The following is an 18398-nucleotide window of genomic DNA, read 5'->3' as shown; positions in this document are numbered from 1 at the left end:
AAGAATGTATTTATCATATTCACTATACAAAATGGTATAAAAGCCTTCTCACAGTATAAAATTCCTTTTAAAAGAACAGAAGCTCATTCAGTTTATGGTAAAGAGTAGTGTCTTAGATGCTGTATGTTGAAAACTTAATACCACAGAATCTGGTTCAACAAAAATGCATTCATTTTAACAACCAAGAGCAAGGTGTCCCCCCACACCTTTTCTTTTTTTACAACAGTCACTTTTGTTTTAGTTGCAACAATTTAGCTCTTCATAAAAGCAGTTCAATAGCTAGTAGACTCTAAGAATCTGGCACACACATTGGTCAAGAAACAAAGTGCCTTCAGTACAATGCAACCAAAGTATTAAACGTTGAATTACCAATTTAGTAAATGTAACAGCTCCCCTTTCAAAGACATCTCAAGTTGCAGACATTTCTGCCTACAAATAGCTGGCATATCACATGCTTGATTAAAATTAATTTCAATGGCATCCCCTCTTTATTTTATATACAATATACATAATATACATTCAAATTCTTTGTGGGGAGAGGTGAGCAGGATCTTCATATACCAACACAGGAAATAACCTTAACATGAAAAACTGCTTCAGAATGTACTGAAGTATTCCATTCTCCAGTGCAACTCATACGCCACATTAAGCCTTCATTTCAACAACAGTTAACTTCATTTTTTGTTTAAACCGGAAAGTCTTCCATAATCAGTTTAAGGCTTCTTGAAAATGAAATGAAGATCCTCCCAATCAAATTTTCTGTATTTGCATTGTCTTTTACGTTCCTTGTGATGGCAAATGTCACACATTAATAAGATTCTGTTTCAACACCTTTGTTTCCATGGGCTGGATTTTGGTTGTGTCTTGTCGAGGCAATCCATACAGATATATTGAAATGCATACAAGAAGAGCACCAAGAGAGAAGGGTACAGCTAAAAAGGGAAAACAAAAAACACGTGGTTTAAATATTCTAATCTAAATGGAAACTTGGAAAAGAGCTTTCTTATAAGAAAAGGTGGTCCAACTAGTCCAGCATCCTGTTTCACACACTGGCCAACCAGTTGCCCTGAAAGGCCAACAAATGGCATAAATGCCAAGGCCTTTCTCTAATGCTGCCTCCTGGCACTGGTATTCAGAGTTTTGCTGCTTCTGACAATGGAGGTTCCCTTGAATTGCTGTGGCTATCAGCCATTGATGGACCAATCCTCCATGGATCTATTGAGTCCCTTTTATAAAGTCATCTGTGCTTATGGTGATATTATCCAGCACCACTAAATTCCACAATTGAATCATTTGTTGAGTACAGAAGTATTTCCATTTATCTGTCCTGAACCTACTGCCCACCAACTTCATTGGGCGCCCCAGAATTCTAGTATTTTAGGAGAAGGAAAAAGTTCGGTCTACTTTTCTGAAGCCTAAGAGCCTGTAGCTTTGTGACCAAACATATCCCCCCCCCCCCGCTAGCAGCCTTCCCCTGGGAAAACTCTGGCAAAGTTGCAAAAGTCATGCAGGCCACTCAGGTTTGTTGTGTTGGTCCAGCCAAGTTGCACAAGTTGTGTGGAGGTTGCTGTGGGGCCCAGGTGAGTTGTGTGGCTTCAAGTTGTCCTGTAGCCACTGTCACACCTGGGTAAGTTGCACAAATTGCATGGTAGTAAGTTTCCTGGTGGTTGCTGCTGGATCTGGGAGGAGAGCAGGGGTGGACTGGTAAAGTCCTGAAAAGGGCCCTGCTGCCAACCCTTCTGCTAGTCTCTTGTCATGAAAAGCTCAGCAGGGGACATCATAACTCAGGTAGGACCGATTTCACTGTCTTCTTTCACCACCGACACCATTTTTTATTGACCGAAACCAAGTTTTGAAGGCTGGCAATATTGTAGTTGCCCAGCAACCACCACAACCGCCACTGACTGAGCTCTCCTTGCTTAAAAGTACAGCTGCTGCTTCTATTATTTTGGCGGTTTTTAAACACTCAGTATTTTTTTTTAGTTTTCAGATTTTTTTGCAAATCTTGACGCTTTTCTCAAGTTTGTAAAAAGATCTGTCCTACCTGTTCCTGGCTCCATTCTCTGGATTTAAGTATCCACAGATGGGGCCAGGCTGAAAATTAGATATATTGACAAGTGGGGGACCCACAAGAACTTGTGAGGGAAATCTTTTACCCTCCCTACTATTTCCTCTTTCCTTTCCCTGAAAGCGCCTATAGCCTCTCCCATTTTACTACTTCTTCCCATCTACCAGCAAACTTTATCTCCCCCCCCCCCACCCCGCTATCTTCAGCATTCCTTCCCTCTCTCTCCTGGCAGTAGGAAAACTGCCGTGCTAGCCACTGGGCCAGGCCCAGGTGGGTGGTACAGACTGAATCTACTTGCATGGTACTGGCCAGGCCTTGTTGCATAGTGGGGAACCTGCACAGACTTACCAGGGGCTCCTCATTTCTTCCTCTATTCCCCTTCCCATTCTATTTTCTCCATCCTATCCTTTCCCTGCTTCCTTCTCTCCTTCCCACCCACCAACTAACCAACGTTTAATCTGCACCCCATCTTCAGCTATATTTTTTATTTATTTACTTCATTTATACCCTGTCTTTCTCCCCAATGGTGTCCCAAAGCAGCTTACATTTTTCTCCATTTTAACCTCCAATTAACCCTGTGAGGTAGATTAGGCTTTGAGTATATGACTGGTCCAAGACCACCCAGTGAGCATCTTCAGCAGAGTTGGGATCTGAACCTCGATCTCCTAGATCCTAGTCCGAAACGCTGCTATACTTTACTGGCTTTTTGCAGTGCCTGCTGTTGAATAGTGATGAGCCATAACCAAATGCAACTTACTTATCTGTAAGCCAAAGAGAATGACTGATGCAACTGTAGAGAGAACAATGGCAGCGGCTGCAGAAAATCCTTTCATAATGTTGTCTGTGTATTTAACAACAATGGAAGTGTAGAGGCCTCCAACACTTGAAAGAACTGGGAAGCAAAGGAGATGTGCTCATCAATGAAGTGTCAAACAACGTTTGTCTTGCTTTGTGTGCAGAGCTGTTGTCATATGGGTGCAAGAGAATGGTCAAGAAAATACTGTATTTATTTGAAAGGAAGACAACGTGGGGGGTCATCTTCCATTTGGTGATATAGATGGGATTCTCTCTCGCCTTAGAGCCTTTTTGCACTGGCCAGGTGCTTGGACAGAGACAGAGTGTGCCCTACTTCTACCACCTGGCTGGCAAGACTGCAAGAAGTAGCCCAGACTGCAGGGAGGCAGAAAGAAGAGTGTCCCCACCCCCAGATACCACCCCAGTTTGGGTGGCAGGTCATGTGTCACTCTCCATTCCTGTGTCTCATGGAGGTGGAGAGTAGCATCATCCGCCGCCCCCCCCCCCCCTTTAGCCTTCTCTTTTGGGAGGGAGGTTCTTGCATTTGGGATCAGCCCCCTTTCAGATAAATACAGTACTGTTTGCCAGATCTATTTGTTTCTCATGAGAGGGTTTGCAAGTTTTGATTACACCAATCACAGCATTTTTTAAAAAAAGCTGTGTTCCAGGATGGCATTCTCTTGCCTCCGGGCACATAAAAAGTTGAGAGTCGGTCATCACATATCTTCTGGCAATTTCTTCTTCCAGTAATAGTACAGTTCATGCTGCTAAGCAGGAATCAACACTCCACAATTGAAGTCCGTATTTGCAGGCACTAGTTTATAGAGTGGGCAATTGGGTCCAGCAATAATTTCTGCTGATGCAAGGGATTTCCAGCAGTGGAACAGGTGTGGCTCATCTCTCCCATCCTGCTGCAGCCTGAAATGCTTTCTAAAATGCTGCTCCTGGAGGCAGGAACAGCACGAGGGGCGAGTCAGAAGTTTGCACTGCAGTGGCACTTTTATAAAGGGATTAAAAGTATAGCAAAATAGAATAGTTCCGTAATGGAACAGATGTGCAGTCTTTACTTAGGCTTCATAAGGCCCTGTCCAGATGAGCAAAGTTGCTGTGGCAGAACATAAGGGGAGAGGCGGTCGCACAAATAGGAGGGGCTGAGGCCATGAAGGACTTTGAATGTGATAGACACATGACCTCGACTTGAGCCCAGTAACTGATGGGAAGCAAATGGAGTGACTGCAGAATGGGAGTGATAAGCATGAAAATTGCCCCTCCTTCCATTAACACAAATTTACTACTGGATCCAACCCTATAAGAGCACTTTAGTGCCCTTTAAAATCAATCCCATCAGTTCAACTTGGGGATAACTAGCAAAAAGTGCTGCATAAGGTGTGATGATCATGACTTTTGTACATCCAGGCTGCTTTGGGCACAGAGAGAAGACCAGATATTCTTTTAGGAGGATATCTAGAAACTGAAATACCCTCCCTCACCCCTAACAATTAAACCAAACAATTAGACCATAATGAACTTGGTATATACTGCTCGGTGCTGCCGATGATCCCACACAAGCTCAAATATGATGTCATGTACCACTAGTCATATTTTTAAAAAAAAGTTTCAAAGGCCACACAGCTAGAACTTAAGACGAAACACAAACGCCTACTTACAGATGACAAACCAGACGTAATGTGTATAGCCATGAAAAAAACCCTTCTCCATTACTTGAGTTCCATCATACATGTAGACACCAGCCAAGGTCACAGCAATTCCAGAGAGATACATCTGAATGTTCCTAACCCATAAAGATGTATCTGAACTCTTCAGCACCTTCTCAAAATACACTCCTGAAAGGGAAAGGAGAGAAATAGAAGCTAGAGACCATAAATTGGTCCAGTTATTCTGGTGCAGAAAGAAACCAAGAGTTCAAATGCAGGAGGTGTTTTAAGCCTGGATTTCTGCTGCTTATCATGATTTCAGTGGGCTTAGACTGGAATAATTCTGCATAGGGCTGCACTGTCAGCCAATGCTGGATGAATGTTTTCATAATTAAAAAAATGACAGGTATTCATAGGCTACATAGTTTCCATTTTCTCATATTGCAAAGCTTTCATGGGGAACTTGGCAAACAAATACTGTATAATGCAAAATCTCATTGAACAGAATGTCTTTCCAGACACACCTAACTTCTGTCACATGCACTCAAACAATAATTCAATGCACAGATTCTTTCAAATGTTATTTGCAGGAGAACTCATGCTCAGTGGGCCCAGGGCTGCAGCAACCATGGCTCCCCACTCCCAGTTCAGGCTCCTCTTTCTCCTACCCTTTCCGCAACAGGCAATTAGAGCTAACAGTACTAATTATTCATTCAGCAGTGCTCTATGAGCCCTGATAGTGACTGAAAAGTTCAGCTGTATCTAAAAAAGGTCCCCTTTGTTATGTTAATTTTGCTGGGGGAAAGTGACTCAAAAAGCCCCAAGGACACACTGCAACTTCCGCCCTCACCAGTGCAGTCCTGAAGCTCTGGGAAGAGCCACACTGACCAGGGGAAGAGCCAGAGCACAAGCTCTTGTTCTCTGACCCAGAGTTACCTGAGTGGCGGAGAAAAGAGCTGTGCTGCAGTGGCCCCTGAGCCCCAAAGGAAGCATGGGGGGCACCTTACAGCGCAATCCTAAAATGAGTTACTCCAGTCTAACCCCTTTGATTTCAATGAGCTTAGACTGGAGTAACTCTTCTTAGGATTGCACTGTTAGTTGACCGACTCGCCTCAGTTACAAGTTCTTGCCACCTGAAGCAAACTGCAGCAGTGGGTTTTACCTGCAAATCCTGAGCATAAAACAGCGACAGCTATTGCACCAAAGCCTATCAATGGATTCTGCTCCACCTAAAAAAAGAAGAAAAAGGAGATATTTATACAGAACTGCAGTGCCAGCCAAGAAAATAGTTACATTACAAAAGCAGCAAATCTTCCCCCATCCTGCTACTGATTTCCCTAGGCCATACAAGACGAACGACAGAATTCAGTTTACTGCTTTCTAACATCCAACACATAATTGTTCTGGAAATCATTGGAAAAAAGCTTCTCTGATCACAAAATTGTTGTGACTCCCTCTTCTGTGGCTCTTCTTCTGATTAAAATACTTTGCCTCGCCTCCACTGCTTCATATACACATTTAGAAATCAAAAATGGTTAAAGACAACAAGTATGGAAAAAACTCCCCAGCTATAAACCTTGCCTGAACTTTTGTAGCCTGAGCTGGTTTCCACTGAACAAGCGTGACTCCACCACACAACATAAAGACAGAGAACCATTGCAGTTTGCTGAGAGCGCGATGCAGCATTAAGACTGTACACAAGGCTGTGCACGGGATCTTCAACTGATAGGTCACCTAAAAAGGAAGAAGAAACGGGACACTATTTTATTCAATTAGAAAAAAGGGTATTCAGAACATTATAAGCAATAATTTAAATCCCAAAATGTCAATTCTACTTCATATGCTCCCAAGAGATAATTGCTTGTACATATTATTCTCTAAAACAGCCATATGAAGCGAGTCGGATTACTCTCAATGTACTTGTGTGTAACAAAGCATTAATCTGGCCGTGTATTAGTTGCTGAGCCTGAGGCTTCTTCAAAGCAATAACCAAAAGACTTGGCAAATTCTATCACTGGACACATTTTGAAAGATAGTCTAAGTAAAGCATCTTGGAGAGTGGAAGTACTATCATTTCATTGCCAGGTTTTAGCTTTTACTTGCCAGCTTCTCCAGAGAAACATTTCTTGAGAGCATGCATGAGTTACAAAAAGATACCAAAACAGCTGTGAAGGAAGGTTTTAGATATGCAGGTGCGTCACCTGATGGCTTTTCCTTCCATGATTTGCAGCTGGTGGTGTCAACTGCTGACAATGAAAGCACCATGTTCAAAGTGATATCATCCAATGTACAAGCTCTGCCTGATTGATATTGCAGTCACAGGTTTGAATTCAATGGAACGATTTTCACCTCCGGAATATGGCTTTCTTGCTTCCCCACGTCCACTGCTGCCCAAACTGCCCCCTTTATGCTGTTCCTTGGGGTTCCCTATCCCCTCAGAAGCAGCATTGGGGGGCATTTTGAACTGCAGCTGGAGGAAAGAAGTTGTGCTCCTTGGATGAAATCCATTCAATCAAGGAAACACTCCGTTTTCCAAGTATTTGAACGCACCCCTATAGCTACTACTGGGATTCTGCAGCTTGCTTTCTAACATCACAACTCAAATGGATACGCACTAATCAGGAGAAAAACAACAATAAACTCTATACAAAGACTTAATATCCATTTACTCTTAAAGTGACTAAGTGCATTTGTGCATATCATAAAGTGCTCTTTGTACCCAGGAATGATCCTCTAACCATCACAAGAATAAATACTCATTAATAAATATCACTCATTAATAAATTACACTCATTGAATAAATTACAATAAATAACATTCTTACTATACAATAAAAGTTAATGGCCACACCATACAATCCCCCTGGATGTTCGTTCCTAACGACGTTTCAAGTAGGAAAATGTCTCTTTAAATCTCTTTCATGGAAGCTGGGGAAGAAGCCCCAGGGAAGACGTCAAGACTGGTAAGTAGTTATTCCAATTTAATTGTAATGTTGTTAAATGCTGTCTTTTTCTCTTTTATCCAATAGATCTGTGGACCATACTGATGGCAAAAATCCAAGCCCATTCAACTTGAAACGTTATAAGGGACGAACATCGGGGGGGGGGGGGGCGTTGTATATTTGGTGCAGCCATTAACTTTTATTGTATAGTAAGAATGTTATTTATTGTAATTTATTCAATGAGTGTAATTTATTCAATGAGTGTAATTTATGAATGAGTATTTATTCTTGCGATGGTTAGAGGATCGTTCCTGGGTACAAACAGCATTTTATGATATGCACAAATGTACATAGTCACTTTAAGAGTAAATGAATATTAAGTCTTTGTATACAGTCTATGTATCCATTTGGGTTGTGAAGTGTATATATATCTCTTTATCAGGAGTGTCTTCTGTTTCAGGCTTGCTTTCTAACATCAACAATTACCTGGTAAACTGCGGCATCCAAATTGCTAAGAGCCAGGAAAGCCATGTTGTTTTGAATGGCATACACAACAGACGGAACACTTAATTTGAGGAGTTCTTTCGGGCTGCCCAACACATTTTCTCTTAAAGAAGTTAGTAATTTACTCAGGCTTCCCGTCTCTCTGAAAAATAATAAAGATTTCAGTACAAATATTACTATAGCTACTTATTAACAGTTAAGCACAGCAGAACTCAGATTTTCCAGAAAGAATTCTTCATAGGGGCCTATTTTAAGCACCTTCCAGGAAAACACTCATTTCTTAACCCATGTCTTCCTAGCAAGGGAAATTAGGAGCCACCATTGGAAGCAAAAACAGCTTTACTGGTTTTCCAGGTAAGAGTGCCCATTAAGCAAGACATTAGCCAGCCTAACAGAAGCCATTTTTGTCTTCCTAGCTGTGACAGAATACAACCAGACACAGGGCCAGAGAGCATTAGGGAATGAAGATAAAGTGAGGTATTTTATCTCGGAATCTGTTAGGACTCAAAACAGACAGAAACCAGCTGTGTACAGTTTTTCAAAGGTTGGCTTTCGCAGTTTTATCAGTCTGTGTACATAGAGATCCATGCTGTGAATAAGTCTCCATTTTTTAAATCAGACATGGACAGCATGAGCCCTAAGGAACAGTGAAAGAAAAAGGACAGTGCAGCATTCCAGAGAAGCATCCCAGCCCCTTTTAATTGCCATCATATTAAAGAACCACTTTAATATTATGAGAATTCTGGCAAAATATGTAATCCACTTCCATCACTAGGCCTAAACCCCCAGAAGTATGGGCAGCTACACCCACTGGCACTGGCCATGTTTTATACATCAGATTAAGGTTGCCAAGCCCCAAGCATCCCAAACCCTAAGACTCATTGGGCCTGGTGATGTCATGACTCAGGGACTGATGATGGCAAAATGAAGAGTCCTATTAATCATGGCACTTCCATATACACACTAGGAATTGTAGCTTACGGTGTCTGTAGATGTGTGTATTCACAATCAAGGGGAGGCAGAGAGATGGGACTGTTCACATGCACATTTTAAAATACATGGACATTAACTACATGCTACATATAAAATGTATTGAGTGCCAGATGATTTCCTGCCACTTCCAAATGACATGCCTCAAGTCCCCCAAGCATGTCACAGATAAATCTAGGACAACAAAACTGGCAGGGGAGCTCCAGAGAACAGCAAAAGAGGACCTCTCCGAAAGATATCCCACAACTCAACAAGCAAGAGATACTTAAAAGCAACTATTTCCTCTACATTTTGTGCTAAGAACAAGTTATGGCCATAGCAAACACTAATCCGTTGCAATATTTAATCATTCATAGTGCTGCAAAAACTGCACACTTTGTATCAGGCAGAATCACCTGCTAATCAATATAAGCCAGATTCCCTATTGGGCTCGAAAGCTGGTTTTAACTACCTTATTAACATCCTCATTCATTATTTTATTTTAAGACCTGAATGGCAGCAAGTATTTACTTGATTCATATCGAACATACAACTTAAGTACATGTAATATACTATTTGTACACAACTGATTACATGGAATACAAGATTACAAAAGATTAGTCAAGCACGGGCAGAAAAGTATTTACAAAGCAGCAAGAAAGCAATCTGGCTTACATCCAACTCCTAGTATAAAGTGTTGGTCCAGTGGTTAGAGCAGGGGCCCCTAATGCGGAGCCATCACCTTTCCTAGTGCCTGCAAAGTGTTTTAGTAGAGTATGATTTAGATGACTGTACAATTGTCGTTTATGTCTGCGAGTGTATTAACTGAAATAAAAATGTATAAAAATAAGTTTTTAGAAAGTGGGTGGAGCTAGAGGGGTTTTACCCAGCAGAGGTGCTGATTGACCACTGGAGATCTGGTTGGCTCTGCAGCTCTTTAAAAACACACACACATTGCTCTGGCAACAGCTGTCACCACAGCACAAGGATTTTTACTCTGCGACTGAAGGTAACCTATATGAATACACCCACTATCCTTTATCAGAACTCCAAAAGTGTCCATGAGCTCAAAAGTCTGGGGACTGCTGGGATAAAGCATCAGGCTAAGTTCAAATTCCCATTGCCATAGATGCTCTTGGGTTAGTTGGCCTAACCTACCTCGCTGGGTTGTTGTGAGCCTAAAATGGAGAAGGGAAGAATGTTGTAATTGCAACGGGGCAGCTGTGTTAGTATGCCATTTGTCTTTAAGGTGCAACTGAACTTTTGATTTAGAACGTTAAAAGCCACTCCTGGTCCCCACTGGGGAGAAAAGGGGGGTATAAATGAAGTAAATAAATAGTGTAATTAGGATTTAGACCTTTATGTCACTATCTATATTGAAAAAGATGGTCCTTGTCAGAATTTGAATTTTTTTGTTCAAACTAACCTACAAATCAGATGAATAATGCATTGGTTTATCATATGTGAATCTGATAGAATTGGGAAGTCAATATGGTTGGAAATTCCATATTTCATATAATTTCCCATAATAAGTAGGTACACAATTGAAACCAGATCTAAAAAAAATAGGTTGTGACACAATTTTTGCTCTTGTGATTCAGCTTTGGGATCCAGCGCTGAAGAACAGGAGGTCCTTTGTAGATACAAAGAATCTTTGGGATTTTCCTGAGTTCCCATTGACTGCTGTACAGTCTTCTTAGCTAGTTTTACAAAGGACTTTACAAAGAAAGCAAACAATGCCAACAAGAGAAAATATTCCACCTGTTGAAGACAGAGGAGTAAACTGCAAGAGAAGGGGTTACATCTTTCTGACACCCACCCCCACCTAGCCTGTGATCTTTTTCCACCCCAAAAGGCACATACCTGATATAGGCACAATGCTTATCTGCAGTTAGCTCGAATCACAGTTTGTTGCCTTGATCCTAGTTAAGGAAAGCCATGATTTGCCTCACGTAACTCAAGCTGCCTGGAGGGCAAGCATAGGCAGATGCCTGTAGGACCTGTTTGTCAGCTTACGAGTAGATACGCTGCAAAGTGAGGGAAGCTGCCTTGTTTGTTCAGCCTAGATGCAACGCTTAACCATTATTCGTTCAGCGTAGATTTAATTTTGCTTGCATTAATTATAGTCCACCTTTCTCACTGAAGGCAGATTACACAGTATAATTAAATACAATTAACAGAAATTTGAAGATGAGCAGAAATCTGATACAGAGCTGAAACAATGTTGAAACAAAACATAAGCAATTTGACATAAGTGACAGTAACAGCCAGTGCATAGTAGTATAATCTATAATCCCTATCCCTTTATTGGGCATCTCTTTCAACTGTTCCTTTTCAGCACAGTCTTGTTACCTGTGTACGAAAGCCCTCCCGAATAATTGGGTTTTGCGCAGTTTTCAAAAATCCAGGAGACTGGGAGTTTTCCCGACCTCCTCAGGCAGGCTGTTCCATGAGGTGGGGGTCGCTACAAAGAATGTGTGCATATGGGCAGCTGTTGATTTTGTCCATTTGTAGGGTGGCTCCTGCAGAAGGCCCTGTTCAGATAAGCGAAGCTGCCATGGTGGAGCATAGGGAGACCAGCAGTCCCACAAGTCCATGAAGGGTTTTGTATCTGATAGCTGAAACTTTGAACTAAGCCTGGTAACTGATGGGTAACCAATGGAGTGACTACAGAATGGGAGTAATCCACATTCTTCACCTAGCTCTTGATAATAATCAAACTGTGCTGTTCTCCATCAACTGAAGTCTCCAAGTTGACTTGGGAGGAGGAGGGAGACCTATGTAGAGTGCATTACAGTAGTCAAGTCTTGACGTTACCATGCCATGGATCCAGGCGGCCAGATTGTCCATGCCATGGTTAATGGAACCTTGATTTTGTAAGCCCATTACCAATCATGGTTTCACATCCTGGCTACTTATTAGTGCCATGAATTAAGCATTTGGACATCACTATGGTTAAAGAATGGATCACCATGGTTAGGCATTTGGATATAACCATGGTTAAAGAAAACAAGCAATAGTGAAGGGCTGTGCCTGCATAGGACTAAAGCCATTGGCAATTCATCCAAATCACCTAACCCTGGAGCTTTCTATGTGCACAGGTGCTCTAGTGTGTGCATCCTCACTGAATGTACAGAACTCTCCAGTAAGCCAAAATCAATGAAGAAATTAGCACACATGAAGAAGTGTGCATTTTAGATCAGAATCAATGTCTGAAATTATACTTAAGCAATAAGCCCAAAATGTAAATGCATTCATACGCCCGTAGAACAGACGACTGATCTGTGTAAAATCTTAGCGTGCATCTCAGTGATTTGCTCAAAACAAGGGTGCTGTCTGGGTGGGTTGCCATCTTAACAATAGAGTATAAAAAGAAGGAGCAACTTGCCTCATGTGAGACAGATAAGCTAAGTCTATTTCATTCCGAGTCAAACTAAACTATCATGCCAAGAAAAGGAAATCTGAAACAACTAACATACCTTTCAGATAGCTAGAGACGTCTTATGAGTGACTCACAGTGCCATCGTAAGTGGTTACACACGTCTAATGCCACTGAAGAGTATAACTCTGCTTAGGATGGCACAGTCAGATTCCTTACTTAACACATGCCATGTGCAACCTTAAGGGAAAGCAGAACAACTTTTCTGCTTGCGCCTGATACTTAAGTCCCACCTTTTACGTCTTTCTATTGTCCTGCATGGAAATGCAGGTTTTTCTTGACTTACTCTAAGGAAACATGCCTAGGTCAAGCCTCATTACTTCAAGTCAAGATTCTGAACTTAAACCACAGTGACATCTTGAACTTTATCCAAAACACATTCAGTGAAAACAATTCAGACTACTACACCCATCTGCTGAGCTGCTCAGAGGAAAAGACACCTCCTTTCTCATGCTTTGAAATAGAACTTTTCATCAAAGTATTTTTGGGTACCGTATACCCACAGGAAAAGAAGTTAACCTTGAAGCCTAATTAAATATTCCAGTGAAACATATCAAGAAGTATAGAAAACGAGTGAAAGTTTAACAAAAGGAAACATAAAGCATACTAAATTAGGTCAACACACTACTCCAGTCTGCTGATAAGTTCTCAAATACTTACTTTGCTAAAATGCCCAAGCTTAGGAATAGCTTGATAACTTCTGCAATACAGACAGCTGTGCTTGAAAAGTACAGAACTGTTCCCGTTGTTCTTGTGTATCGCAACGCCACTGTGTAGGTTGCAGCCACCAAAGTCATCACCGTCAAGTAGTACAATTTTAAAAGCAAACTGACATTTTCTGGGGAAAAAAGGGTATTTCACTGTAAGACAGGAGATCCCAAACTATCTTTATTTACCTACTTACATTATTTATAGTCCACCTTTCTCACTGAATCTCAAAATGGATTACACAGTGTGAGTCAATACGATGAATGGCTCAAACATACAATAGCAATGCAATAGGATACGGATTGTAGACATTTGAATACACTGAAAAATCTGATACAGAGCTGAAAACAATGCTGGAACACAGCATAAGCAATTGACAAAGCATAAGCAATTAGACATGGCATATTACGTGAGGCAGAAGCTACTCCAGGGGGGCAGGGGGACACACTGTAGTTTAGTCTACAGCGCCTGTCCCTTAACCAAAACATCTCTCTGAACAATTTCCTTACAATATGGCCCTCCTACCTGTGCAAAAAAGCCCTCCTGAATAAATCAGTTTTGCATAGTTTAGGGAAAGGCAGGAGAGTGGGAGCTCTCCTGAGCTTATCTGGCAGTCCATTCCATAAGGTGGGTGATACAATGGAGAATGCACGCGTGGGGGCAGCAGTCGATTTTGCCCATTTGCAGGATGGCACCTACAGAAGGCCCTGGTCAGATGAGCAAAGCTGATGTGGAGACAGTTTTGCAGATATGAGGGACCAAGGCCGTGAAGGACTTTGTATGTGATAGTCAATAACTTGTATTGAGCTGGTAACTAATGGGTAGCCAACGGAGTAACCACAGGAGCAATAAGCCTGCTCCACCTAGCTCCTGATAATAACTGAGCTTCTGCATTCTGCACCAACTGGAGTCTCACCAATTTGACTTTGAAGGGAGACCTATGTAGAGTGTATTACAGTTGTCTAGTCTTGACCTTAACTTAGATCCAGAGGGCTAGACAGACCATGTCAAGGTAGGGGGCCATCATCCCTGCTAGACCGAGTTGGAAGAAAGCCTTTTTGCAGCTGCATTAACATGCTTCTCTAGGAGCCATGCAGGATCCAGTATAATCCCTAGGATCTTAACTGAGTCAGCCAGGGTCAACTGAACCCCATTGAAAGGAGAGAAATACAATGTCCTTCAACAGCTCCACCTTCCCAACAAGCATCGTTTTCTTCTTGTCTGGGTCCAGTTTCAGTTTGTTTTCAAGCATTTGACCACAGCTGTCAGGCAGCGACCCAAGACTTCCATTGCCTCACTCAGACATTTGGATAGCGAGATATAGAGCTTGATAATATGGCTGCAGTATGGCAAATGATTTTGAAGCTGCAGCCCTCTATATTCAGGGTGAGGGAGGCATTAGGACACGAACTTCTGGGGGTTCTGGTCATCCTGAGGGCTCATGAAGCCAGGCAAGTCATGTGATTCTTTTTTCATATGGTATTTGGGTGGTGTGGGGATACAATGGGAATACTTACCAAGGGAGGGGATGCCCACGGTGGCTTCAGCAGCCTTGTTCAGATTCTAAAGAGTATAAACAGCCTGGTGCAAACGAGTCACCAGAAAGCATGTTCAGATGATGCTGAGACAGCCACAATGGTATCTTATCTGTGATACAGCTTTACCATATCCAGCCCTCCACTTGTTTTGTGGAAGCCAGGTTTTACCAGTGCTCCAGTAAACTGCTTTTGCTGATTCTTAGCAGGAGCAAACACAGCAGGATCAGTGGATTATTCATAAGAGATGTGAAGTGGAACAGAAGACACCTAATATTCAACTATCGAGGAGTTGCATTTGCTCCGACAATTAGTTTGCTTTATCTATACTTTTCTATTAATTTAACACAGTGTGCATAGATTATTATATCATTAATCTGATACTGTTATGAACTTCTGGCTCCTGTTATTTGTATCTTTACTCCTTTACAGAGTTCCGCCTTTCATTGTTTAAACATTCCTGTAACCTATAATTTCTACAGTGGCCTTTTGCAATTATGTAAACAAAAGTACATCCTGGTAGAGGCAAAATCTCATTCATTCTAAAAAGGACATCAACCACTACTCTTACAACTGAAATACTGCTCTTATATCTGTATTTGTACATCATGAAAAGGGATTTTCGATGATATGGTTAAAGTACAATATCAGGAAGAGCAAATTCATTCCAAATCATGCTCGTCACTTTACCAAGAGGTGTTATGCATCCTTGAACTCTGCCCTGGAAAAGCAACATTAATGACTTTTATCATAACCAGATAGTTGTATCCCAGTGCTCTGAATAAGTAGAAATATGGATGTACTGTCATTTGTTTCTTGGGACAAAACTGTTCAAATGAGTGCCTTATTTCCACACACCTGGAAGCATAGAACAGTAGTTTTCAACCTTTTCGTATGGTGACCAAAAAGTCCAAATTTATTTTGTCTAGTGACCCATCCAGGGCTGGCCTAAGAGATTAAGAAGGCGCTGGGGGAGGGGCAGGTTGAGGAGATATGGGAAGATTACAGATGTTGGCAGAGGTGGGTGGTAAATAGCTCAGTGTAATACATCTCCCACAGCAGGCAGAGGGCAGTGAGGCACAGCAGGGGGCTGGGAAACAGGTTGGGATGCTGAAGAAACAGTGCCAAGACAGAGCCCATCACACACACCTCTTTCTGTCCTTCTCTCGCATTTTCCACGTGCTGAACAGCTCCCACCTACTCTCCAGCCCTTTCCCTATTCTTCCAATTACTATCATAAAATTACTTGTTGCCACACAGTCCCTCACCCCATTATTGTCACAAAGGGCAAGGTAAGAACATGAGAAGCTAATGAAGAAGAAGAGAGAAAGAGTGCAAACAGCTGGCCTGCAACCCACTTTCAGAGGCTTCATAACCCACTTTTGGGTCCCTACCCACTGGTTGGGAGACACTGGGACAGAAGGTGCTTTTTAAGATTTGAGCTTGTAAAACCTTATAGTACAGTTAACAATATTGCAGCTCAAATATCTATGTAGATGGTGTAAACGTTTCCATAGCCCTTAGCAATGAGCCCATGACATTTACATTTTGTACATTTACATTGGAGAAAATGATTATGATGTATTACGTTATCAAACCACTTCTCACATTTCACATCCATGTACATCTATGAGGAGGTCCTGATTTTCTAACATGAGATACCTGTATTCATGTCTTCCCCCCAGTCTGAACAAAACACCTACCCAGAGCCAGATACGGGAGATCAGCATCTACATTACAGTACTGGGCCAAAAAGGGGAGAGGGAGATACCAACACACCTTCATACTTTGCAAAGCTCAGATCTGCTTCTATGAAAAATAGTATGAGAAGCAGTCCCTACCTCTAAGTGATTAGTCACATGCAGGATTAACAATACTTCCACTTAATAATTATCTGAAGACTCAAAATGGGGGTGGGTGGAGAGGAGTATGCATTTTCAGTCTGAAGGGTAATTTGGGAACCCCAAACACTTGTCAAAAATGAGGAAGGGGGTCAGCTCTTTCCTCGCTCCCCATCCCCGCCTTAATCAATCTGATTTTCCAACACTGGAAGCCTGAAATGCATTTACAGTGCGGCTGATGGGAAGCATTGCTCATGGTCTTCTTCTAGCAACGCTCATCATCTTCCTCCTATTTGACAGACAACGGAGAATTAATATTCTGCGTGTTCTGTAACTGCTCCGTAATTCCAGGATAGCAACAGCACTCGAGGAGTGGGCACTCAGCCAACCACGCGTGTCTCTTTTGCATCTGGCGGTTCTATATATCAAAGGTCTCATCTGGGGAACGTCCCTTTCAGCCGCTTCCCCCCTCCCCTCCACAGAGCGCCCATCCGGCTCCTTTCCGGTGCAAAGGGGGCGAGAGGAGAGGAACAGACAACCTCCCGGTGCTGTTTCTCTCTAGAGGCTGAGCGGTTGAGGGAAAGCCGAGGCGCCTGTCGCTCACCTTTTGCAGGCGCCATGGCATCCAGCAGGAGGAATCAGCTGGCGAAGGAACAAGTCCGACCCACCGCGTCATAGAGAGGGGAAAGAGGCCGGCTAGAACGACGGGACTCCGGATTCAACCATCGATTGCCCAACGCGCCATTTCCTCTGCCGGAACCGGAAAACTGCGTCCGTGGGCGAAGGAGCCATAGAGAGTGTACGGAAGGAAATCCGGCCCCTCCCGCACTCTGCACTTCCGGGCTATTTGTGCCAGTGTAACGGTTTCTTCTTAGGGTGGTAAAAAAATAAACAGGATTCCTGAGGCACCTTAAAGACTAATAAGTTGTATGCTAGAGTACAAACATGTTCGATTTTAATAAAGTATAAAATCCTTTTATATGCTGTAATAAAACTCAGGGCTACCTAGTCCTCTGGAATTGTTAGGATGGGTAACGGTTACAGTTGTTCATGGGGAAAAGTTGAGACAGCCAGGATTTTAACAGTGACTTGGCAACAGTGACTTTTTAATAACTCTGCTTTTTAATAAGTTTTAATAACTGCTTATATACCATTTTTCCTCAGCAGCACAAGAAAAAGAGGAAGATGTTGATGTTTTTTAAACTTACGATGGGGGAGGGGGTGTAGTGTTACTTATAGTGTAAATGAGCAGCCTGAATAGCTGTTTGACCCGAGCTTGGGAGATAACAAGCAGGGTCAGCCACCATCAGTACTTGGATGAGAAACCACTGTGGAAGACTGGGGTTGCCATGTGGAGGGTAGTGAAATCAAAATCACCATGTATGAGCTAAAATAAAGTCCACCAAGTTTCTTAACGGATATTTTGAAGGATATCTTTCAAAAAACTTGGTGGGCTTTATATTAGTTCATACACAGTGACTTTGATTCCATGTAGAGGGCGGTGGCAAACCACCTCTGCTCATCTTTTGCTTTGAATACTCCATGTTTGGGGCTGCCAAGAGTTGATTGCTACTAGATGGCATGTTCTTCATAGTGTAGATCAGGAGGGGATGAGGCCAAGAGATTTGCTTGCAACAATCTTGTATTGTTCTGTTATTATCCTGACACTGCAGGGCATGTGAAGCTGAGGCCATGCATTTGGCAATCCTATGTTTTTTCTATAGCAAGAAGAAAACAAGAGAGCCGCACCAATCACAGCAAGATGGAAACAGGCAAAAGCCAATGGTGCAAGTGAAGAACAGTATTTTATTTTCCAAGCAGAGATTCCCATTGGCTTTTGCCTGTTTTCATGTTTCTGTTTTTTCTATAACACCATCAATTGGTCAATTGACTTCTGAAAACTTTGCAGCAACCATTTGCATGGAGTGGAGACATGCTGTACT

The 18398-nt window shown here is 42.3% G+C and overlaps 1 protein-coding gene across 1 annotated transcript; it reads right to left on the bottom strand.

Annotated features, from left to right (window-relative positions):
- Positions 1 to 148: 148 nt before the first annotated feature.
- SLC35A1 (solute carrier family 35 member A1) lies at positions 149 to 17198 on the bottom strand. The gene is made up of 8 exons (XM_054971770.1): positions 17060 to 17198; positions 13032 to 13209; positions 7946 to 8105; positions 6100 to 6252; positions 5681 to 5747; positions 4531 to 4707; positions 2826 to 2960; positions 149 to 932 (listed from the first exon to the last, which is right to left on the bottom strand). Exons 1-8 carry the CDS (start codon positions 17073 to 17075, stop codon positions 802 to 804), a joined length of 1017 nt encoding a protein of 338 aa, XP_054827745.1. The 5' UTR covers positions 17076 to 17198; the 3' UTR covers positions 149 to 801.
- Positions 17199 to 18398: the final 1200 nt, after the last annotated feature.

This window comes from Eublepharis macularius, chromosome 1, assembly GCF_028583425.1.
Source record: "Eublepharis macularius isolate TG4126 chromosome 1, MPM_Emac_v1.0, whole genome shotgun sequence".
In the NCBI taxonomy this organism is placed as follows: Eukaryota; Metazoa; Chordata; class Lepidosauria; order Squamata; family Eublepharidae; genus Eublepharis; species Eublepharis macularius.
This window is presented reverse-complemented; position numbering and strand designations above follow the sequence as displayed.

Bases quoted from the DNA above. Each gene is read 5' to 3' on its own strand.
- SLC35A1 (XM_054971770.1), bottom strand. The intron at 5,748-6,099 runs GCAAGGTTTATA...TTCTTTTTTTAG, and splicing joins CTCAGGCTACAAAAGTTCAG to GTGGAGCAGAATCCATTGAT. The intron at 4,708-5,680 runs GTAAAACCCACT...TTTCCCTTTCAG, and splicing joins TTTATGCTCAGGATTTGCAG to GAGTGTATTTTGAGAAGGTG.